Source organism: Oryx dammah, unplaced genomic scaffold, assembly GCF_014754425.2.
Source record: "Oryx dammah isolate SB20612 unplaced genomic scaffold, SCBI_Odam_1.1 HiC_scaffold_28, whole genome shotgun sequence".
Classification (NCBI taxonomy): Eukaryota; Metazoa; Chordata; class Mammalia; order Artiodactyla; family Bovidae; genus Oryx; species Oryx dammah.
The window spans coordinates 34279353-34305141 of record NW_024070212.1 but is presented as its reverse complement, the minus strand read 5'-3'; the positions used below and the strand labels follow the sequence as shown (position 1 = coordinate 34305141).

Genomic DNA, 25789 nt, shown 5'->3' with positions numbered 1-25789 from the left:
GACCATAAAGAAGGCTGAAAATTGAAGAATTGATGCTTTTGCATTGTGGTGCTGGAGAAGACTTTTGAGAGTCCCTTGGACTGTGAGCAGATCAAAACAGTCAATCCTAAAAGAAATTAACCCTAAATGTTCCTTAGAAGGACTGATAATGGAGGTGAAGCTCCAATACTCTGGCCACATGATACAAAGAGCCAACTCCTTGGTAAAGACTCTAATGCTGGGAAAGATTGAGGGCAGGAGGAGAAGGTGCCTGCCGAGAATGAGGTGGTTGGATAGCATCACTGATTCAATGGACATGTATTTGAGCAAACTCTGGGAGAGAGTGAAGGAAAGGGAAGCCTGGCGTGCTATAGTCCATGGGGTTGCAAAAGTCAGACACGACTTAGCAACTAAACAACAATAACCCTTTCTGGGCTAAGTTTTTGTTTCAGACAATGAAATTATACATTTCCCCCACCTCAACTTTGTGAAACCTATTCTAAAATACAATATGCATATTTGGCCATGTCCCATTCCACTTTTGGCTATGATAAACTTTGGATTTACAGCCAAGTACTTGTGCTTGTACTCACATGCACCACTCTCTGATAAAGATATGGAAAAGGTCAACAATATATAAATTCATTATGGTGTTCTGTTACATGTGAAAACACCTTTAGCCAGGACAAACGGAAATGGAATGTAGTTTACTACTCCCACTTTAAGGCGTTCTTGAGCTAAAGGTATGGTATTTCAACTCAGCGACATAAACATTTTTAATACTTACCAGGGTTGGCAAGAATAATCTACTGGTTTGGGCACCTAGGATATAAAAAGGCAAAAATAGATTAATATTACTTAAGGGAAGCTTTTAGAAATCAATCATTAATTCAGTTCAGCTAACTCAGCTCTATAAAAGCCTAAATAACACAGTCTTAGAACTATCATTGGCAATATTATACAATGCGAATCATAGTATATTTCAGATAAGTAGAAAATAATTCATTTCACTTTAATTCTTTCCTTCATTTTATTGCCACTTTACCTCTCAAGAAAGAGATAACAAGAAAATATGAATTGGAATCTTTTGGCATTAATTTTCAAGGCAGTTTAATCTTTTCATAGAAAATTAAAATGAAAATGTTAGGAAAACCTAATAGCACTCTGCTTTCCCAAGACATTGGAAAAGCAGGCAAAATAAACAATATATACTAGATATAGACTCTTATTATGTAACATAAATTTTAAACTCTGGTTTAGAAGTCTACCAACTGGAAGACCTTTTTTTTTTTATGAAATGTCATGGGAAATATTCAGTTTTACCTTTTTTCCTATGGAACTTTGCAAAAGAGAAAAACTATATTTTCTATGCAAATAAAAAGAAAACTTCCAGTAGCTAACTGCAAGTAGAAAATGAACAAAGTCAAAGAAGGCATACCAATATTCATAAAATAAATTATATGCATACTACTTAATCTTCATGAATCACCTGAATCTTTGATGTATGTGTTCTATAGTATTTACATTGACCCATTTACATTAGGTGATTAAAAATACTATTACTCTCATGTGTAACTGAAGTATGGTCAATATGAATATATCTGTAGCTATGTCCATTTTCATAATGGGCTATTACTATTTTGATCTTCCAGGTTGAGTGTTATAATTTAAAAACTATCCTTCTGGTCAGAACATCTCTAAAGTTATCAATATTTAAATATGTTATCCTATGGAACATTTCATGCAAAGATGGGCTGGATAAAGGACAGGAATGGTGTGGACCTAACAGAGGCAGAAGATATTAAGATGAGGTGTCAAGAATACATAGGAGAACTGTACAAAAAAGAGCTTCATGACCCAGATAATCATGATGGTGTGATCACTCACCTAAGCCAGACATCCTGGAAGGTGAAGTCAAGTGGGCCTTAGGAATCATCACTACGAACAAAGCTAGTGGAAGTGATGGAATTCCAGTTGAGCTATTTCAACTCCTGAAAGATGATGCTGTGAAAGTGCTGCACTCAATATGCCAGCAAATCTGGAAAAATCAGCACTGGCCACAGGACTGGAAAAGGTCAGTTTTCATTCCAATCCCAAAGAAAGGCAATGCCAAAGAATGCTCAAACTATGGCACAATTGCACTCATCTCACACGCTAGCAATGCTCACAATTCTCCAAGCCAGGCTTCAGCAGTACGTGAACTGTGAACTTCCAGATGTTCAAGCTGGTTTTAGAAAAGGCAGAGGAACCAGAGATTGAATTGTCAATATCTGCTGTATCATCGAAAAAGCAAGAGAGTTCCAGAAAAACATCTGTTTCTGCTTTATTGACTATGCCAAAGCCTTTGACTGTGTGGATCACAATAAACTGTGGAAAATTCTTCAAGAGATGGGAATACCAGACCACCTGACTTGCCTCTTGAGAAACCTATAGGCAGGTCAGGAAGCAACAGTTAGAACTGGACATGGAAAAACAGACTGGTCCAAATAGGAAAAGGTGTATATTGTCACCCTGCTTATTTAACTTACATGCAGAGTACATCATGAGAAACACTGGGCTGGAAGAAGCACAAGCTGGAATCAAGATTGCTGGGAGAAATATCAATCACCTCAGATATGCAGATGACACCACCCTTGTGGCAGAAAGTGAAGAGGAGCTAAAAAGCCTCTTGATGAAAGTGAAAGTGGAGAGTGAAAAAGTTGGCTTAAAGCTCAACATTCAGAAAACAAAGATCATGGCATCTGGTCCCATCACTTCATGGGAAATAGATGGGGAAACAGTGGAAACAGTGTCAGACTTTATGTTTTTGGGCTCCCCAAAACAGATGGTGATTGTAGCCATGAAATTAAAAGATGCTTACTCCTTGGAAGGAAAGTTATGACCAACCTAGATAGCATATTCAAAAGCAGAGACATTCCTTTGCCAACAAAGGTCTGTCTAGTCAAGGCTATGGTTTTTCCAGTGGTCATGTGTGGATGTGAGAGTTGGACTGTGAAGAAAGCTAAGCGCTGAAGAACTGATGCTTTTGAACTGTGGTGTTGGAGAAGATCCTTGAGAGTCCCTTGGACTGCAAGGAGATCCAGCCAGTCCATTCTAAAGGAGATCAGTCCTGGGTGTTCTTTGGAAGGACTGATGCTAGAGCTGAAACTCCAGTATTTTGGCCACCTCATGTGAAGAGTTGACTCGTTGGAAGACTCTGATGCTGGGAGGGATTGGGGGCAGGAGGAGAAGTGGATGACAGAGGATGAGATGGCTGGATAGCATCACCGACTCAATGGACATGTGTTTGGGTAAACTCTGGGAGTTAGTGATGGACAGGGAGGCCTGGTGTGCTGTGATTCATGGGGTCGCAGTCGGACACGACTGAGTGACTGAACTGAACTGATGGATTACTTTTTAAGCTTCACTACCATGAAAGATCCTGATATATGGCAAATAATATTGAAAGTAAATGACATCATTCAAATCCTGTAAATATTTTCTTATACAATTTTATTTTCACAAATAGAAATCAATCTTTGTTTCTGTTTTGATAAGATATAGATGGCCTCTAAAATCTGATGGGGAAAATTTTCTTTTTTCCTCCTTCCCTCTACCTCTTTGTATTTTTTAAATGTATGTTTATTCTTAACACAATATGTCTTTCTGGGAACAACAACAAAAAGAGAAAAAGAGGAGGGAGGAAGGAGGTAAATAGCTTCAACATATTTTGGCTGTGGATTCTCTTGGCTGTGAAGGATCCATACAAATTTAGGGTAACATAAAATTCTAAAGCAGAATGGGTATCTGATGCTCTTCAATCCTGATGTGTCCTTCTGGATCTTATTTTTTCTACGGTGAGTACATTCTGATGTCTGATGAGCCAGCTATGTGTTCTCAGCTATGATCCCCTTCATCAGAGTAGAATCCTGTCCTTTTTCATCTCACATGAGCCTTCCCCCTTTCTTTCATGTATATTTTGGGCCTTTGGATGAATATCTCACATATAAAGCTATAAATAATTTCCTTTAATAGGTTTTCCCCAGTGCCTTTTTCTGCCTTCATCATAGGCTGTTTCCATTGTTAAACTTCTGCTACAGATATAGAATTTTTTAAAAGTTTTATTGGGAATACTGCATGCATGTGAATTTATATATAAGCTACACACTTCTTCCTAAGTACATCTTATAAAAGCTAGATGAGACAGAAGTGAACTTAATGTGTTTGTTAGGCTAGAGATGTCATTATTTCATCTTTATTGAAGAAAGACAGTTTTCTAGATAGATTAGATTTCTAATTTTCTTCAAAACTTTGAACATATTATTCTTACTGTTTCAAATCTTGAAATCTCACTGTATAAAATTTCCATTTGTTTCTTTATAGTTCCTGTTTGCTGAGGTTTCCTGTCCATTCATTATAAACATATAGTTAACCCTTGGACAAAATTAAACTGCAGGGGTCCACTTATTTGTGCATTTTTTCCAATAGTAAATACTACCATACTACACGATTTGCATTTGGTTGAATCCATGAAGGTGGAACCACAGATATGGAGGAAGTGTAGATACAGAGGGCTGACTATATGTTATACATAGATTTTCCACTGCTTGGAGGGTCAGGGCCCTAACCTCTGCACGTTTCTAGAGCCAACTCTATTTTCCTTTTTTTCCCTTGAGCACAATTATAATAGTTATTTAAAAAATCCTTTCCGGCAGGTTCCATCATTTGGGACATCTGAGGGTTGTTATCCTTAATTGCCTTTTCTGCTGAGTGTGGTTCATATTTTCCTGTTTGTTTCTATACTCATTATTTAGTATCTTGGACAATTAGAATGATAATGTTGTAGAGGCTCTGAATTCAGTTATGCTCTTACAAAAAGTGTCATATTTCTTAAAGTAGGCAGTTAATTTGTTTGAACCCCAACTGCAACCTCTGTCATTCCTATCCTAAGATTTCCTATCTCCCTTTCCAGCTTGTGTTTACTTCAAACTCTACATTCTGCCACTTTAAAGCAGTAATACTGTGCGGTTTCTATTATATCTGAATTTTAACCACCCTGCATGGTGCATATATACATACACACACAGACATATATACATGTATGAGACTACAGAGTTTGTAGTTATTTTCTATGGGAGGATTGATCCAATAGGAGTTGCCAGAACCGGAAGCTCTTACTGTTGTTTGCTATGTCTAATCATCAACCCTTTATAGTTTTATCTCAGGTTGGTTTTAATATTTTCATTTTGTGTTTGATGTTCTGAAGTTTCACTAAAATGTACCTAGGTATCCATTAACTTTAATATACACTTCTTGACTATTAAGATTAGCTTTATCATAAATTCTGGAAAATTCTCAGCCATTATTTGAACATTGCTTTCCCACAATTATCTATATTGTTTCAATAAGATGCATTTGAACTTTATCACTCCATTATCTTACATTCTCCATATCTTAATCTTTCTGGATTGTTCACTGAGAAATTTCTTCAGATTTTTCTTCTAATTTTCTACCCAACTGAGTCTAATAAATTTTGTAATATTTCCATTAAGGTTCTCATTTCAATTACTGTACTTGATTCTTTTGAAATATGCCCAAACATTAAATATCCTCTCAGACTTTTATTCCCCTCTTAATTTCTTCAACCATATTAAATATACAGTTTTGAACTTAGTATCTGATAATTGAATTATCTGCTATCCTTATGAATATAATTCCACATGTTATTGTTTTGTTGACTTTTCCTTAAGATGGGTTTATTTCCTTATAAATGTAATGATTCCAGATTGTGAATTTATAATCCCTGTAACTTTATCTGTAGAAATTCTTTGAGGTACCAATCTAGAGAGATGGGTACATGCATTGAGAGTACAAGTCAATGTGGAATCATCTTATGTTTCTTTTAAATTTTTATTTTATATTTGAGTATTGTTGATTAACAATATTGTATTAGTTTCATGTATACAGCAAAGTGATTCAGTTATACATGCATCTATTCTTTTTAAAGTTGTTTTCCCATTTAGGTTGTTTTGAGTATTGAGCAGAGTTCCCTGTGCTATATAATCAAATCCTGTTGCTTATTTATTTTAAAAGTAACTGTGTGTATATATCAATCCCAAACTCCCCAATTATACCTCCCCATCCCACCCTTTCCCCTGGTAAACATAAGTTTGTTTTCTAATTCTGTGAGTCTGTTCCTGTTTTGTAACTAAATTCTCTTTTTTTTTCCCCCTTAGAGTCTACATATAAGCAATATCACTGACATTTGTCTTTGTGTCTGACTTAGTATGATAATCTTCAGGCTGATCCATGTTGCTGTAAATAGCATTATTACATTCTTTTTAATGACTAAGCAATATTCCATTGCATATATGTGCCACATCTTCTTTGTCCATTCCCCTGTCAGTGGACAGTTTGGTTGTTTCCATGTTCTGGCTCTTGCAAACAGTGCTGCAATGAACATTGGGATGCATGTATCTTTTTGAACCATGATTTTCTCTGGATATATGCCCAGGAGTGGGATTGCTTGGTATGGTAACTCCATTTTTAGTTTTTTAAGGAACCTCCAAACTGTTTTCCATAGTGGCTGCAACAATACCAACAGTGTAGGAGGGTTCCCTTTTTCTCCACACCCTCTCCAGCATTTATTATTTGTAGACTTTGAGGATGGCCATTCTTACTGGTGTGAGGTGATATCTCATTGTATAATATTTTTGATTGCATTCTTCTTAATAATTAGTGATGTTGAGCATCTTTGATTTGCATTTCTCTAATAGTGATGCTGTGTCTTTGGGCCATCTATATGTCTTCTTTGCAGAAATGAATACTAGATCTTCTGCTTATTGATAGATTAGGTTGTTGTTTGATATTGAGCTGCATGAACTATTTGTAAATTTTGGAGATTAATCCTTTGTCAGTCAAATCATTTGCAAATATTTTCTCCCATTCTGTGGGTTATCTTCTCATTTTTTTTTAAAAGATTTCCTTTGCTGCACAGATGCTTTTGAGTTTAATTAGGTTCCATTTGCTTATTTTTGTTTCTATTTCCATTACTCTAAGAGGATCAAAAAAGTTATTGCTGTGGTTTGTGCTAAGGAGTATTCTGCCTATGTTTTCCACTAAGAGTTTTATAGTATTCAGTCTTACATTTGAGTTTTAACCCATTTTGATTTATTTTTATATATAGTTTAGAGAATATTCTAATTTCATTCTTTTACATGTAGCTTTCCAGTTTTCCCAGAACCACTTATTGAAGAGACTTTCTCCTCACCACAGAATATTCTGGTTTCCTTTGTCATAGAACAGGTGACCATAGCTGAGTAGGGTTATCTCTGGAATTTATGTCCTGTTACAGTAATCTATAATTTTGTCTTTGTGCTAGTACCAAGCTGTTCTGATTTCTGTAGCTTTATAGTAAATAGTCTGGAGTCAGGCAGCCTGATTCCTCTGACTCTTTTTCTTTCACAAGATTGCTTTAGCTATTCAGGGTCCCAATTTTTTTTTGTCCCAATTATATGAAAAATGCCATTGGTAATTTGATAGGGATTGCACTGAATCTGTAGTTTGCCTTGAGTAGTATAGTCATTTTAACAATATTGATTATTTCAGTCTAAGAACATGGTATTTCTTTCCATCTGTTGTGTCATCTTTGATTTCTTTCATCAGGTCTTATAGTTTTTGCAGTATAGGTTTTTGCCTCCTTAGATACGTTTCTTCCAGAGTATTTTATTCTTTTTGATGCAGTGGTAAATGGAACCGTTTCTTTAATTTCTCTATTCTTTTGTTATTAGTGTATAGAAATGCAATAGATTTCTGTGTATTAATTTTGTATCCTGCAACTTTACCAAATTCACTGATGAGCTCTAGCAGTCTTCTGGTAGCATCATTAGTATTTTTTACATACAATATCATGTCAACTGCAAATAGTGACAATTTTACTTCTTTCCCAATTAGTACTCCTTTTATTTCTTTTCTTTTTCTGACTGCTGTGGTTAGGATTTCCAAAACTTTGTTGAATAAAAGTGGCAAAAATGGGGTATCCTTGCCTTATTCCTGATCTTGGAGGAAATGCTTTCAGTTTTTCCCCACTGAGTATGATGCTAGCTGCAGGTTTATCATATACGGCCTTTATTATGTTGAGATATATTCCATCAGTGACCACTTTCTGGAAAATTTCTATCATAAATGGGTATTGACTTTTTCAAAGGCTTTTTATGCATCTATTGAGATGATCATATGGTTTTTATTCAATTTGTTGATATAGTCCATCACACTGATTTGTGGATATTTAAAAATCCTTGCATTTCTGGGATTAATCCCACTTGATCATGCCATATGATCCTTCTAATGTGTTATTGGAGTCAGTTTGCTAGTATTTTGTTGAGGGATTTTATGTCTGTGTTCATTAGTGACATTGCCTCTTTTTGAGGCATTTTTGTCTAACTTTATCAGGGTGATGGTAGCTTCATAGAATGAATTTGGGAGTATTCCTCCCTCTGCAATTTTTGGAAGGGTTTCAGAAGGATAGGTATTAACTCTTCTCTAAATGTTTCATAGGATTTGCCTGTGAAGCCATCTGTTCCTGGCCTTTTGTTTACTGGGAGTTTTTGTTTTTAAATCACAGTTTCAATTTCAGTACTTGTGATTTGTCTGTCCATATTTTCTCTTTCTTCCTGGTTCAGTCTGAGGAGATTGTACCTTCCTAAGGATTTGCCCATTTCTTCTTGGTTGTCCATTTTGTTGGCATTTCATTGTTGGTAATAGTCTTTTATGATCCTTTGTATTTCTATGCTGTCTGTTGTAACTTCTCCTTTTACATTTTAAATTTTATTGATTTGAGCCCTTCCCCATTTTTCTTGCTGAGTCTGGCTAGAGGTTTATTAATTTTGTTTATCTTTCTAAAGAGCAAGGTTTTAGTTTCACTGATCTTTTCTATTGTTTCTTCATCTCTGATATTTATGATTTTTTCATTCTAAAAGGAAACTTTGAGTTTTGTTTTTTCTTCTTTTCCTAGATGCTCTAGGTATAAGATTAGGTTGTTAGAGATTTTTCTTGTTTCCTGAAGTAAGATTGTATTGCTATAAACTTTTGTCTTAGGACTGCTTTTGCTTCATCCCATATATTTTGAACATCATGCTTTCATTTTTGTTTGTCACTGTATATTTTTATTTCCTCTTTAATTTCTTCAGCGATCCAATGGTTGTTTACTAGCATATTGTTTAGCTTTCAAGTGTTGTGTTTTTTATAGTTGTTTTCGCCTGGTAAATTATTTCTTATCTCACAGTGCTGTGATCAGAAAAGACGCTTGATATGATTTCAGTTTTCTTAAACTTACCTAGGCTCTCCGTGTGGCCCAGCATGTTATTAATATGGAGAATGTTCCATGTGCACTTAAGAAGAATGTATATCCTGATGCTTTTAGATGGAATGCTCTATAAGTATCAATTAAGTCCCTTGGTTGAATGTGTCATTTAAGGCTTGTGCTTCCTTATTGATTTTCTGTCTGGATGATCTTTCCATTGATGAAAGTGGGGTGTTAAGTCCCCCCACTATTAATGAGTTACTGTTAGTTTCCCCTTTTATGGCTGTTAGCATTTGCCTCATATATTTACATCCTCCTATCCTGGGTGCATGTATATTTACAATTGTTATATCTTCTTGGATTGATCCTTGATCACTGTGTCCTTCTTTGCTCTTATAATAGTTTTTTTTTAAAGCCATATTTTGTTTGATGAGTATAGCTACTCCAGTTTTCTTTTGATTCCCATTTGTATGGAATAAATATTTCCATCCCCTTAATTTCAGTCTGTATGTGTCCCTAGATCTGAAGTGAGTATTTTAAAGACAGCATGTATATGGGTTTTGTTTTTGTATCCATTCAGCCAGTCTCCATCTTATGGTTGGAATATTTAATCCATTTATGTTTAAGGTAATTATCAATAAATATGTATACTCTACTGTTTCTAGCTTAGAATTATTTCGGTCACAAAGGTAGTATGACTTCCAACCCCTCACATATGTGGTCTTTGGATTTAAAGTTAAGAATTCTTTAGAGGACAGTATGGTACTGGCACAAAAGCAGAAATATAGACCAATAAAACAAGATAGAAAGCCCAGAGATAAATCCATGCACCTATGTGCACCTTGTCTTTGACAAAGGAGGCAAGAATATACAATGGAGAAAAGATAGTCTCTTCAATAAGTGGTGATGGGAAAACTGCACAGCCACATGTAAAAGAATGAAATTAGAACACTTCCTAACATGACACACAAAGAGAAACTCAAAATGGATTAAAGGCCTAAATATAAAAATTCTTAGGGGAGAGAAAATTTTTTTTTCCTTTCCAACCAAATGCTTGCTTTTTCTTTCTAATCAAGGCCCAAGCAAAGATAGGCATACCATCTTCTGTAAGATAGTTTTCTTCTCATTCACCCACTGAAGGCTCTGGAATTCACAGAGATACCCAAGTCTACGATGTGCTGCAGCTCCAGGCTTTGTCTCCAAGTACCATACTGGCAGAAATAATAAACCTGTCTCTTTTATGTTCTTCCTGTGTTTTCCCTCCTTCTAAATATTTACCTTAATTTAACCTACAACAAACACATGAATCTACAATTTCACTAAGTAAAGCAGTAAAATTTTAATAGCTATTAATTTTAAGCTATAAAAACAATTATATTTAGTTGGGAATCCAACTCATAATTATGTGTTCCTACAACTCTTTATCAGCTTAAAATCCTAAGCATATTTCTTTTTCCAGTAACCAGTTCACCAAATACCATTCACTATGATCCTACAAGCTGATTCAATTAGTATCTGCCACTGATAACCGCCTACATTTAGTTAGGGCCTTTTTTTGTTGTTTTTTTCACTCCTTTGCTCATTCATACAACAAAAATTATGTTAAATACCTACTCTGTGCTAGACTATTCCTAAAATAAAACTTCAAATGCTCATTCTATGCTATATTGAAGGAGCTGTGGAAGGTAAACAGTATGTGGGACATGAAATGCTTAGTAGTTTTGACTTGATGTCTTTGCTGTGCTTAGTTGCTCAGTTGTGTCTGACTTTTTGCAACCCCATGGACTGTAGCCCATCAGGGTTCTGTCCATGGGGATTCTCCTGGCAAGAATAATGGAGTGGGTTGCCTTGACCTTTTTCCAGGGGATCTTCCCAACCCAGGGATCAAACCCAGGTCTCCCACATTGCGGGCATATTCTTTACCAACTGAGCTATCAGGGAAACCCAGTTGATGCCTTTAGGTTTACAAATCTTAATTTTCCACTACATGCCTACATATAAATATCATTTCTTTAAGCATAAGAAGCCTTAATGATGTTCGTATAAATGACAGAAAACTGGCTAAACAATCATTTTTGCTTATCTAATAAAATGAATGGTATCAAGCTTCAGTGATTTTTTTCAAGATATAACAGGCTAAATAATATATGAAATTGGATCATAGAGCCCACAGAAATAGCAAGAGCTTTTTTTATATTCATTTTGCTTTTGAAATTTAATTAATCTTGAATGAGTGGAATAAATTATTCTTCAGATTACATCTGAGGTCAAGGATGGCAGATATTCCCATTATTAATTAATATTAAAAAGAATGTTCCATTTAGAAATCTCAGAAGGACCAAAATTTGGCAAGCAAGATAGTTCAAGATTTTTATTCTCTCCAAACCATTAACTGCATTATATTAGTATCAAGAAAAAAATTTCATTTACTTAGAGCTAAGAACTTAAAGTTTCTATAAAAATCTAAACATCAAATTCTGATGATTAAATATTATGCTAAACGGAAATTTATAAATTTCATGAAGCATTAGGGAGTACATTTTATGTGATATTCATCCATAATAATATTCACTCTTCTTGTATTTGCCTAATGTGTTTGATGTTTTTAGAAAATATCATTATGACACTAAATAAACAGTTATGACAAACTAAAGCACAGAAAAATGTATACTAGTAAGATATTTGGAGAATCTGTGGACTTTCATGCTTTCTAGCATGCTTTCAAACACACTAGTTGAAGTGCACTATCTCTGTAACTCAAAGTGACTGGAAATAGATTAGATCCTCACCTTGGCTTCCCTGATAGTTCAGTTGGTAGAGTCCACCTGCAATGCAGGAGACCCTGGTTCAATTCCTGGGTCAGTAAGATTCCAGTATTCTGGCCTGGAGAATTACATAGACTGTGTAATCTATGGTGGTTGCAAAGACCTGTACATGACTGAGCGACTTTCACTTTTAATCCCTACCTCAGAGGGAAAAGGGAAATTAGTACAATATATCTGATAGGTAGCTTTAGTTTATTCCTTCTAAAATCTGGTAAAATTTTCAATTTTGTTCAAACAAACAGAATAAGTAAAAAGTTCCTCTTTCATATATTCCATTAACATTTAAAAATGTTTTCTGATAATGGAGTCATGATTTTGGTATGTAATATTATTAATAAGAAAATATAAGTTAATTAGGGACCAGACCAATATTCTTTATACATTCTTGCATAATTAACTACAGCATCAAAAAATAAAGTAGAAAGAAATAAAATACTCATACTTACACATGGGCAAGGCTTGACAGCATCACTTGGAAAAAATCCAACCTCTCCAGATGTTAAATTTCTACCCTAAATTAGAAAAAAAAATGCCAATGTTGAGAACAAATTTACCATAATGATAATCGTGTAATGGTAGATACATGATGCTATTGGTCAGAACCTTCAGAATTACTTCCACATTGTACCCAATCCTAACATTAACTTACTATAGCTCAGGAAGGGAAACATAAGCAGAAAGGTTTTTAAATTGTTAAAACTAATAACCTAACTACACACCTCAAGCAACTAGAAAAAGAAGAAATGAAGCACCCCAGGGTTAGTAGAAGGAAAGAAATCATAAAAATTAGGGCAGAAATAAATGCAAAAGAAACAAAGGAGACCATAGCCAAAATCAACAAAGCTAAAAGCTGGTTCTTTGAGGAGATAAATAAAATAGACAAACCATTAGCCAGACTCATCAAGAAACAAAGGGAGAAGAATCAAATCAACAAAATTAGAAATGAAAATGGAGAAATCACAACAGACAACACAGAAATACAAAGGCTCATAAGACACTACTATCAGCAACTATATGCCAATAAAATGGACAACTTGGAAGAAATGGAAAAATTCTTAGAAAAATTTACAAAACTGAACCAGGGAGAAATAGAAAATCTTAACAGACCCATCACAAGCATGAAAATCGAAACTGTAATCAGAAATCTTCCAGCAAACCAAAGCCCCGGACCAGATGGCCTCATAGCCGAATTCCACCAAAAATTTAGAGAAGAGCTAACACCTAGCCTACACAAACTCTTCGAGAAAATTGCAGAGGAAGGTAAAGTTCCAAACTCATTCTATGAGGCCACCATCACCCTAGTACCAAAACCAAAGATGCGACACACACACACACACACACAAACCCTACAGGCCAATATCACTGATGAACATAGATGCAAAAATCCTTAACAAAATTCTAGCAAACAGAATGCAACAACATATTAAAAAGATCATACATCATGACCAAGTGGACTTTACCCAGGGATGCAAGGATTCTTCAATATTTGCAAATCAATCAATGTGATACACCACATTAACAAATTGAAAGATAAAAACCATATGATTATCTCAATAGATGCAGAAAAAGCCTTTGACAAAATTCAACATCCATTTATGATAGAAACCCTCCAGAAAGCAGGCACAGAAGGGACATACCTCAACATAATAAAAGCCATACATGATAAACCCACAGCAAACATTACCCTCAATGGTGAAAAACTGAAAGCATTTCCCCTAAAGTCAGGAACAAGACATGGGTGCTCACTCTCACCACTACTATTCAATGTAGCTTTGGCAGTTTTAGCCACAGCAATCAGAGAAGAAAAAGAATAAAAGGAGTCCAGATTGGAAAAGAAGAAGTAAAACTCTGTTTGCAGATGACATGATCTTCTACATAGAAAACTGTAAAGACTCCACCATAAAATTACTAGAGCTAATCAATGAATATAGTAAAGTTGCAGGATATACAATTAACACACAGAAATTCCTTGCATTCCTATACACTAACAATGAGAAAACAGAAATTAAGGAAACACTTCCATTCACCATTGCAATGAAAAAAATAAAATTTAGGAATAAATCTACCTAAAGAAACAAAAGACCTATATATAGAAAACTATAAAACACTGATGAAAAAAATCAAAGATGACACAAATAGATGGAGAAATATACCATGTTCATAGATCAGAAGAATCAATATAGTGAAAATGAGTACACTACCCAAAGCAATCTATAGATTCAATGCAATCCCTATCAAGCTGCTGCTGCTAACTCAATTCAGTCTTGTCCGACTCTGTGTGACCCCATAGATGGCAGCCCACCAAGCTCCCCCATCCCTGGGATTCTCCAGGCAAGAACACTGGAGTGAGTTGCCATTTCCTTCTCCAATGCATGAAAGTGAAAAGTGAAAGGGAAGTCGCTCAGTCGTGTCCAACTCTTAGTGACTCCATGGACTGTAGCCTACCAGGCTCCTCCATCCATGGGACTTTCCAGGCAAGAGTACTGGAGTGGGGTGCCATTGCTACCAACAGTGTTTTTCAAAGAACTAGAACAAATAATTTCACAATTTGTATGGAAATACAAAAAAGACTCAAATAGCCAAAGCAATCTTGAGAAAGAAGAATGGAACTGGAGGAATCAACCTACCTGACTTCAGGCTATACTACAAAGCAACAGTCATCTAGACAGTATGGTACTGGCACAAAGACAGAAACATAGATCAATGGAACAAAATAGAAAGCCCAGAGATAAATCCACGTGCCTATGGAGACCTTATCTTTGACAAAGGAGGCAAGAATATACAACAGAGAAAAGACAATCTCTTTCACACGTGGTGCTGGGAAAAGTGATCAACCACTTGTAAAAGAATGAAACTAGAACACTTTCTAACATCATACACAAAAATAAACTAAAAATGGTTAAAGATCTAAATATAAGACCAGAAACTATAAAACTCCTAGAGGAAAACATAGGCAAAACACTCTCTGACATAAATCATAGCACAAAACTCTATGACCCACCTCCCAGAATAATGGAAATAAAAGTAAAAATAAACAAATGGGACCTAATTAAACTTAAAAGCTTTTGCACAATGAAGGAAACTATAAGTATGGTGAAAAGACAGCCTTGAGAATGGCAGAAAATAACAGCAAATGAAGCAACTGACAAAGAATTAATCTCAAAAATATAAAAGCAGCTCATGCAGCTCAATTCCAGAAAAATAAGCGACCCAATCAAAAAATGGGCCAAAGAACTAAACAGTTGTCCAAAGAAGACATATAGATGGCTAACAAACACATGGAAAGATGCTCATCATCACTCATTATCAGAGAAATGCAAATCAAAACCACAATGAGGTGCCATCTCACGTCGGTCAGAATGGCTGCGATCCGAAAGTCTACAAGCAATAAATGCTGGAGAGGGTGCAGAGAAAAGGGAACCCTCTTACACTGTTGGTGGGAATGCAAACTAGTACAGCCACTATGGAGAACAGTGTGGAGATTCCTTAAAAAACTGGAAATAGAACTGGCATATGGCCCAGCAATCCCACTGCTGGCATACACACCAAGGAAACCAGAATTGAAAGAGACACGTGCACCCCAATATTCATCGCAGCACTGTTTACAATAGCCAGGACATGGAAGCAATCTAGACGTCCATCAGCAGATGAATGGATAAGAAAGCTGTGGTACATATACACAATGGAATATTCAGTTCAGTTCAGTCGCTCAGTCGTGTCCGACTCTTTGTGACACCATGAACTGCAGGACGCCAGGCCTCCCTGTCCATCACCAACTTCCGGAGTTCACTCAAACTCATGTCCATCCAGTTGGTGATGCCATCCAGCCATCTCATCCTCTCTCGTCCCCTTCTCCTCCTGCCCCCAATCCCTCCCAGTATCAAGGTCTTTTCCAATGAGTCAACTCTTCACATGAGGTGGCCAAAGTATTGGAATTTCAGCTTTAGCATCAGTTTCTCCAAAGAACACCCAGGACTGATCTCCTTTCGAATGGACTGGTTGGATCTCCTTGCAGTCCAAGGGACTCTCAAGAGTCTTCTCCAACACCACAGTTCAAATGCATCAATTCTTCAGAGCTCAGTTTTCTTCACAGTCCAACTCTCACATCGATACATGACCACTGGAAAAACCATAGCCTTGAATAGACGGACCTTTGTTGTCAAAGGAATTCTCTGCTTTTGAATGTGCTATCTAGGTTGGTCATAACTTTCCTTTGAAGGAGTAAGTGTCTTTTAATTTCATGGCTGCAGTCACCATCTGCAGTGATTTTGGAGCCCCCCAAAATGAAGTCTGACACTGTTTCCCCATCTATTTCCCATGAAGTGATGGGACCAGATGCCATGATCATAGTTTTCTGAAAGTTGAGCTTTAAGCCAACTTTTTCACTCTCCTCTTTCACTTTCATCAAGGGGCTTTTTATTTCCGCTTCACTTTCTGCCATAAGGGTGGCGTCATCTGCATATCTAAGGTTATTGATATTTCTCCCGGCAATCTTGATTCCTGCTTGTGCTTCTTCCAGCCCAGTGTTTCTCATGATATACTCTGCATATAAGTTAAATAAGCAGGGTGACAATATACAGCCTTGACGTACTCCTTTTCCTATTTGGAACCAGTCTGTTGTTCCATGTCCAGTTCTAATGGTTGCTTTCTGACCTGCATACAGGTTTCTCAAGAGGCAGGTCAGGTGGTCTGGTATTCCCCTCTCTTGAAGAATTTTCCACAGTTTATTGTGATCCACACAGTTTATTGTGATCCACACAGTCAAAGGCTTTGGCATAGCCAATAAAGCAGAAATAGATGTTTTTCTGGAACTCTCTTGCTTTTTTCATGATCCAGCAGATGTTGGCAATTTGATCTCTGCTTCCTCTGCCTTTTCCAAAACCAGCTTGAACATCTGGAAGTTCACGATTCACGTATTGCTGAAGCCTGGCTTGGAGAATTTTGAGCATTACTTTACTAGTGAGATGAGTACAGTTTTGCAGTAGTTTGAGCATTTTTTGGCATTGCCTTTCTTAGGGATTGGAATGAAAACTGACCTTTTCCAGTCCTGTGGCCACTTCTGAGTTTTCCAAATGTGCTGGCATATTGAGTGCAGCACTTTCACAGCATCATCTTTCAGGATTTGAAATAGCTCAACTGGAATTCCATCACCTCCAGTAGTGTTGTTAGTAGTCATGCTTTCTTTTTTTAATTTTTTTTATTTTTTTACTTTACAATACTGTATTGGTTTTGCCATACATTGACATGAATCCACCTGTAGTGATGCTTTCTAAGTCCCACTTGACTTTACAGTCTAGGATGTCTGGCTCTAGGTGAGGGATCACACCATTGTGATTATCTTGGTCTTGATCTTTTTTGTACTTCTCTTCTTAATATCTTCTGCTTCTGTTATGTCCATACCATTTCTATCCTTTATCGAGCCCATCTTTGCTTGAAATGTTCCCTTGGTATCTCTAATTTTCTTGAAGAGATCTCTAGTCTTTCCCATTCTGTTGTCTTCTTCTATCTTTGCATTGATATCTGAGGAAGGCTTTCTTATCTATCCTTGCTATTCTTTGGTACTCTGCATTCAGATGCTTATATCTTTCCTTTTCTCCTTTGCTTTTCTCTTCTCTTCTTTTCACAGCTATTTGTAAGGCCTTCCCAGACAGCCATTTTGCTTTTTTGCATTTATTTTCCATGGGATATTACTCAGCTATTACAAAGAATGCAGTGAATCAGTTCTAATGAGGTGGATGAGACTGGAGCCTATTTATAGAGTGAAGTAAGTCAGAAAAAAAAAATACAGTAAATGAATGAATATATAAGGAATTTAGAAAGATGGTAATGACGACCCTATACCTGAGACAGCAAAAGAGACACAGATGTAAAGAAAGGCTTTTGGACTCTATGGGAGAAGGCGAGGGTGGGATGATTTGAGAGAATAGCATTGAAACATGCATATTATCATATGTAAAATAGATTGCCAGTCCAGGTTCAATGCATGACACAGGGTGCTCAGGGCTGGTGAACTGGGATGACCCTGAGGGATGGGATGGGGAAGGAGGTAGGATGGAGGGTCAGGATGGGGAACACATGTACACTCATGGCTGATTCATGTGAATGTATGGCAAAAACCACTACAATATTTTAAAATAATTAGCTTCCAATTTAAATAAATAAATATGGTACCATTAAAAAATAATAAAACAAAATTGTTAAACCTTATATGTCACTTCAGATCATGATTGTAAAATAGGAATTCAAGTTTGACTTTCCAATCTACCATTCAATTTTGTTAGCTTCACACCCCTCAATCCTACAATAGAGATAATATATGCATACTGTATCTTTCAAATTTACATTTGTAAATACAAGCAGATCACATTGGTTTGTTCAATAATTATTCATAATTAATTAGGAGTTAGATTTCACTGGTATTTGTATTCCCTAACAGAACTCATGGGAATGTTCCTCAAACAGGATAAGACATTGCAAGACACATGGAAATGGAAACAGATATGATATTTTAGATGATTTTCAAATTTAGGAGAAACAGGATACTGATTAAGGCAAGAGGACAGTTAAGATTTTGGAGAAATGGATTGTAATTCAAAACAGCATTTAAATAAGAAAGAGAAATTAACAATAAGAAAAGAATTTATTCTTGGAGGCCACTAGTCAAACTCCTCTTTAAAATAATCTCATGACACAATTATTTCCCCTTTCTAGAAAAACAAACCATACTCAAACTGCAGTAATCAGAACATGTAATTAAAAAGTTCTTAAGAGATTATTTCTCCTTGTCCAGATATTGGGCTTCTTTTTATTTGCTATTTAACAATTGCTTGCTTCTCAGTACCTCATGTGAGTAAGTTGCATTATAATCGGATGCTACATGCTCTATTATTTTTGACAAAGAAGAGTAACAAAAAATAATCAGAAAATATCTCCTTCTTGAAGTAGTATCCCTTTGTTCTTACAGATCTTGGCAATGAGTTTGTAGAGAAAATTTTAAAAAGTAGGAACCCAGAATTAAAGACAGTGATGAGGAGGAAGATGAAGAGAAAAGAGAAGATGAGGGAAGGAGAGTGGAAGGGAGAAAAGGTAAGTGGAGCAGAAAAGGGGGAACAGTTAGATGTATGGGGAGAAAAGAGAAGAGGAAAGGGTTGGATTAAGATAGAGGGAGAGGAATCACATAACCAAGTAGAGAGACGATACTAGTTTTGGCAAGGTTCTCAAACTGCAATTGCACTTGCATATTAGGGAAAAGGTAAGTGAACATGTGGAATATTTATTCATTCAGTCAACAAATACAGTATCTAATGTTTGGTTAGACCATGAGAAAAATTCATAAGACAGTTTTTGTTTTCCCCTATATTTTCAGAAACTGTGTATACACATAATACAAAGTAGAAAGGGCTAAATTGGAGAAGGAAATGCCAACCTACTCTAGTACTCTTGCCTGGAAAATTCCATGGATGGAGAAGCCTGGGGGGCTACAGTCCATGGGGTTGCAAAGAGTCGAACACGACTGAACATCTTCACTTTGTTTCTTTCTATAGTTCCTTTTGGAGAAGGAAATGGCAACCCACTCCAGTGTTCTTGCCTGGAGAATCCCATGGACAGAGGGGCCTGATGGGCTGCGATCTATGGGGTCACAAAGAGTCGGACACGACTAAGCAAGTAACATACATACACACACACACACAAAAGGGCTAAATACTGTTAAAAAGGTACAGGAAAGGCTATGGAAATTCAAAAGACAGGTTGAGTATTCAGGGTTTTTCTGAAAGCTACATGGAAAAGGGGACATAGGAAGGTGAAACATGCAGGGTTTAAACGAACAGAGATGGAAAAGGAGAATATTCTGAAAACAAAATACATCATGAGAAAGGCCTGGGGCTAAGAAATTATAGCATGTGCATGGGAAATGTAAACCATTCCCTTTAGTGAAGTCGCTCAGTCATGTCCAACTCTTTGCGACCCCACGGACACCAGGCTCCTCCGTCCATGGGATTTTCTAGGCAAGAGTCCTGGAGTGGGTTGCCATTTCCTTCTCCAGAGAACTTCCCGACCCAGGGATCGAACCCAGGTCTTCCACATTGTAGACAGACGGTTTCCGTCTGAGCCACCAGAGTCTAATGAGTTAACACTTATTGTACCACTACTGTATTCATGGGGTCGCAAAGAGTCACGACTGAGCGACTGAACTGAACTGTATGCTAAACACTGATCTGAGTGTTTCATTTAGTCCTTAAAATACTCCTTTGTGGTAGGTCCAACTATGATCCCTATTTTAAAGGTGAGAGAAATGAGACACAGAGGAGATAAATGATTTACTCATGATCACAGAGCTAGCAAGTGACAGACATGAGGTGAAGTTGCTTGGTCGTGTCTGACTCTTTGCGACCCCATGGACGGTAGCCTACAAGGCTCCTCTGTCCATGGGATTCTCCAGGCAAGAGTACTGTAGTGGGTTGCCATTTCCTTCTACAGGGGATCTTCCCGACCCAGGGATCAACCCCAGGTCTCCCGCATTGCAGGCAGACGCTTTACCGTCTGAGCCACTGGGGAAGCCCTGGAGAAGGAAGCAAGTGACAGAACCAGAATTCAAATTCAGATGATCTAACCTCAGAGCTTTGCACTGCTTCTCCCTGCATCATAAGACTCACAAAGGGGCACAGTAGAAAGAAAGCTAAGGAACCAGCTTGACTATGATATCTGAAATTTATCACTGGCCACAGGGTCTCAGTAAAGGGATTATATACTTTAGAATAATATGACATCAATATGCATCTAGCTTATAGATGGGCATGGCTTTGTAGGTGAGAATGTCATTAAAAATATGGTGTCATAGAAAGGAGACAGTCCTGCATGAAGGGTAACAGGTGCTAGCGATATCACTTAAGTGCAGTGTTCAGGACTTGCCTGTGGTTTAGATAGGGGAAGAGTAGACAATGGGAGTTAAAGCCTGGGGGGAAAGTCAAGGAGGTGATTATGTAATCCATCTGGATAACACAGAGTTAAATGGCAGTCATACAGAGGGGAAACTTAAAATCATAGGAGCAAGAATGTTGTGGAAGAAAATGTAGAGAGAATAAATCAGAGCTTACAGAAATCAATCTAACTAAAGAGCAGGAAGGAACCATCAGAAGGGAGGAGATCAGAAAAAGAACAGAGCTTACTCTATTGAATTCAGAATTTAGAAAAAACAGTGATGTTCTGTAACAGTGCATTTAACACTAGTGGAGATCTTGGAGAAGGAATTTTTCACTAAGCAGACTACTAAGGTCATTCTGAATTTTTCTCTTAATGAAATGTGCTATCAGGACAGGTTACATGTCCTTAATGGTCACAGGCATCCCTTCAATGAAAAAGAAGTGAGATAATTTAACACACCTTAACAGATGAATAAAGTTACATTTCCTCACTAATTTCTATGAGATGTCAGTTTTAGCTACATGAAATAATACATACTGTACTTAACGATTCTCTACTTATTAGGGCAGTAGCCATCCTAAAACATTTGGAAGACTGAAAAAATAAAGTAGTGTGTAGGTGGGGTATTTTTGGTTCCCTGGTGGTTGTGTGTGGGCTGTACATTGATAATTCATTAATATTAATGGGCGGAGCAGCTGCCAATCCCCTACGCATGGCTGGAACTGAGGACTATAGCTATGAAATCAACCATTTTCAAAGCCATTGATTTTGTGCACATCATGTGATGATCTACTTATGAAATTTTTACTAACCTTGATAAGAGACATGCAGCTGAATTTCCTCCTTCTTTTTCTGTGCAGGCATTTTATTCTGGGTCAGATAATTGACTTGTTGTTCCTTTTATGCCTATTACAAATGCCAGAGATAGGGAGTTGTCTTCTAGTTAATCTCCTGTCTGGTATTTGTTGTGGTGAGTCCCTTAACATCTTCAAGGTCAACTTGAAAACATTTACAGTTATATGTCATCTGATGTATCAAACAGTGCTATCTTTATATGCATTTATTCTACAGGGCATTCTCTGCATTATGTGATGGGACTTTTGTAAATCTTAACAGTACACATTGGGCCATTCTAATGAAAATATTCTCTTTGGAAAGTACCTGAGAAAATAGGCTATGGGCTGTATATGGTAAGAAAAGAGGCACCTTTATAACTTTCATTAAATAAATTGGTACAGACACAAAACCGTATTAAATTATGATTCAGAAAATATGCCTTTTCCTGAAAAACAAATTGCTTCCTGTATAAAAATGGATCAAAACTAAAATTGATGACTCTCTCTGATATGCCTGATCACAAGTATAAATGCATATTCAGACATTTATTTCTGACTTTCGCTTATAACTGTTTTTTCATTTTACTTCAAAAGGAAACTACAGTGAATTATACTGAATTAAAACTACTTAGAAATGCTGGCAGAAGTGGTATTTACAATCTACTTCTATGGAGAAAAGCGTTAAAGTATGCTAGGATGGCAGAGCTAAAATCGCATTTTTTAAACGCATAGACAAAATGGCTGAAAATGATAGAGAATATCCTCCAGAAGTCTTAATCGTAAATTGCTTGGCTCCTAACTTTGTACAAAGGAGAAAGAATTGCTTTAAGAAAAATACAGAGTGTATTTTCCCTGTGGTTCATTTATCCCCTTAATACCACCTAGATTGGAGCTTTAATGCACTCCTGGAAATAGCACTGAACAATTTGAAACAGATTTGGAAAGCTGAACTTAAAAGGGATAGATTAATGGTTATTTATGAAAGATTGGAATTTCTCCCAAGTTACAATGCCCTAAGCACTTTCAACGTATGCATGATGGTGGTGTGGAGATTACTAGGCGATTCATCACCCATGGATAAGGGCCAGAGCAACTGTCACCCTGGCCAGTCACTGTCAGAAATACACGATCTGGTGGGGTGGGGAGAGATGCACAGGGTGGCCACAAATTATGGGAATAGAGGTGAATATGCAAATTAGTTTATTGATTGGATGGATAGCTTTTAGCAAGCACTATTTTGGAAATTATTCTGACAGGCTTTTTTTTTTTTTTTCTCTCCTTCCCTTTCATTTTTTTGAGTACCTGAGATGGAACTAAAGGACCAGAAAAGGAGAGAAGACCACAACAAAGAAGCTGTCTGAAGTTGGCCTTTGGTGAGAAGCAATCTCTGATCCTAGCTGCTGCCACACCAGTGTTATCAGTTAGATATACTGCAGTGCAGACTCAGACAGCAGGGATGTGGCATCAGAAGAGCTCGTTCGCATCCCAGTTCTGCTATATGAATCTGCCCAACTGCAGGCAAGGCTCAGTGGTAAAACAAGGATGATGACAAGCTCTACCACACAGGGCCTCACCAGGGTGTTCTAAGGTTCAAAGAACTAATGTTTGTAAAAGCACTTGGTAAGTGCTAAAAAAAAAACAAAAACACTTTTTTTTTTCTACAATATTGCTTTTTGATTTACTTCAATCTTTTTACTTTTAAATTTTCATTGTTTAGTTGACCTATTCACATTAAAACAAAAATGCCTGGTTCTGTGTATAACGCCATCTTATTTATATTTACGCAAGTTTGCTAAGCCACAAGTGACACACTTTCATGTGTTTTACCTGAATAGGAAACAGTTACATTGCAGAGAATCCAGTTCTTAATCTCAATGCTTTCTTGCAATTATACACATTTTTTTCATTGTTAATTGCTTCTTGCTTCTTACCTGATGAGTAAGATAAGTTACACATTTTCCTACCAGTGATCACCTTGAAAATGTGCCAAACATAATTGCATATGGTTATACTGAATGACCATGATGTGAATTCCAAAATGTTCATGAGCACACAAAGAACAACAAAACCACAAACCAGGTGCTTTTAAAATTTCTCAGTCAGAACAGGGTCTTTTACTTTTGTCCAATGTATAGACAGTAAACATGAAGTTTTTCAGAAGGCTGTATGAAATTCACATTCCTGGCTTAATTCATCTGTAGGTAAATAGCTGGGATAGGCTTAGAATTCTAAATAACTCTAAAAACACCCTTGCATCTTGATCTAGGATCTTTGAAATTAAATTTATCTTCAATTTATAAGAGTTTATAATTGTATCTGGTTATCAAAATATATGACAAAAGCTTCTTTTATATTTGATGGTTTTACCAGTGCACACAAAATTGCTTATGTTTACTATCTCTCTGAAATTCTGGCAGACAAAAGTGTCAAAAACTTTAAAAAGTTGTGAAATGTATGCTAAGAAAAAATTCACTAAAAAGCCATAAGCTGTATTTCTAAACTTATTAGATGTGAGATGATTATAACAGCAGAATGAGATGAGACTGCAGTGCATTTTTCTTGTTATCCAAAAGATGAATTTTCTCATGTTCCTGAATTCTGCCAGCAGGGAAGAGAACACTCTAGTTATGTGTATCTTGAGTTCCACCACCCCACCAAAGTCTCACTGGGTAGCCTACACAGTGCAATCCTGAATCAAAATATTATAACTGATGAAAGAAAAATCAGCAAGCAAAAACTGATCTGCATATAAGTCAGTAAAATCACAAGTAGTTACTCAATACAAAATCTGAAAAGAAAAACAGGATTCTACCACATCTTGGAAGAAATCCTATTTGGGAGAGGCCACATAGCCTCCCAAATAAATCAGCATTAAAAGGTCCAAAATATAGGAATTTGTTTTTCTAATTCTAACAGATAACTGCGGAGGAAGCAATGGCAACCCACTCCTGTATTCTTGCCTGGAAAATCCCATGGGTGGAGGAGCCTGGTAGGTTGCAGTCCATGGGGTCGTGAAGAGTCAGACACGACTGAGCGACTTCACTTTCACTTTCATGCATTGGAAAAGGAAATGGCAACCCACTCTGGTGTTCTTGCCTGGAGAATCCCAGGGATGGCAGAGCTTGGTGGACTGCCATCTATGGGGTCGCACAGAGTCGGACACGACTGACTTAGCAGCAGCAGATAACTGATAAATGTTTTCCTATCCTTGGTGATTACTTAAAATCACAAAAGAAGTATTCTGAGTAATAGCACCATACAAATTATATGCTCATGACAGCATTAGGCATCTTTAAAGAAATACTATTTTACAATGAACAGAGTTAGTACTTTAATGAAAAGTATATTGGCTTCTTAATATTTATACTATGCTAGGTACCAGGAGATTAAAAATGAATAATATGGCTACTGTCTCAAGGATCCCATTCAGGTTGTATCTTAACCAGCTTTTGATTTGGTTATTTCTATAGCGTTTTGTAGAATTTTGGAACAGAAGAAATAAAACATTTATGGTAGTAATTTGATATGTATAGAAAGTCAGGAGCCCAGTATTCTCTTCCTGGCTTTCAGATCTTTGGTAAGTCATTTAATCATTCTTGGCTTCAACAGTCTCACCTGTAAAATGACAGATTTTGACCAACGGATTTCTGAGGTTGCTTTTACTATCAAACATTTTTATTTATATGATCACTTTTCCCAAGTCCCTGCAGTTTTCCAGTCAATTGCTGTTACCAAGAGATATCTGACCCACAAATTTTTAATTAGGAATACTATGTGTCAGTAATTTAATCTGGTTGTACTTATTTATACCTATAAAAAAGTTGTCCTTATTTAAGAAGCCAATATACTTTTCACTTAAGTACTAATTCTGTTCATTGTAAAATATTATTTCTTTAAAGATGCCTAATGCTGTCACGAGCATATAATTTGTATGGTGCTATTACTCA

At 36.6% G+C, this 25789-nt stretch overlaps 1 protein-coding gene across 3 annotated transcripts in view; it reads right to left on the bottom strand.

The window, feature by feature from the left end:
* Positions 1 to 25789, bottom strand: part of VAV3 (vav guanine nucleotide exchange factor 3) — a 425211-nt gene that overhangs the window by 40800 nt on the left and 358622 nt on the right. For all 3 annotated transcript variants that reach the window (XM_040232183.1, XM_040232185.1, XM_040232184.1), the window contains 2 exons: positions 12531 to 12596; positions 767 to 801 (listed from right to left, as the gene is read on the bottom strand). In XM_040232183.1, the coding sequence (XP_040088117.1) occupies positions 767 to 801; positions 12531 to 12596 (101 nt within the window). The remainder of the gene's footprint in view (positions 1 to 766; positions 802 to 12530; positions 12597 to 25789) is intronic.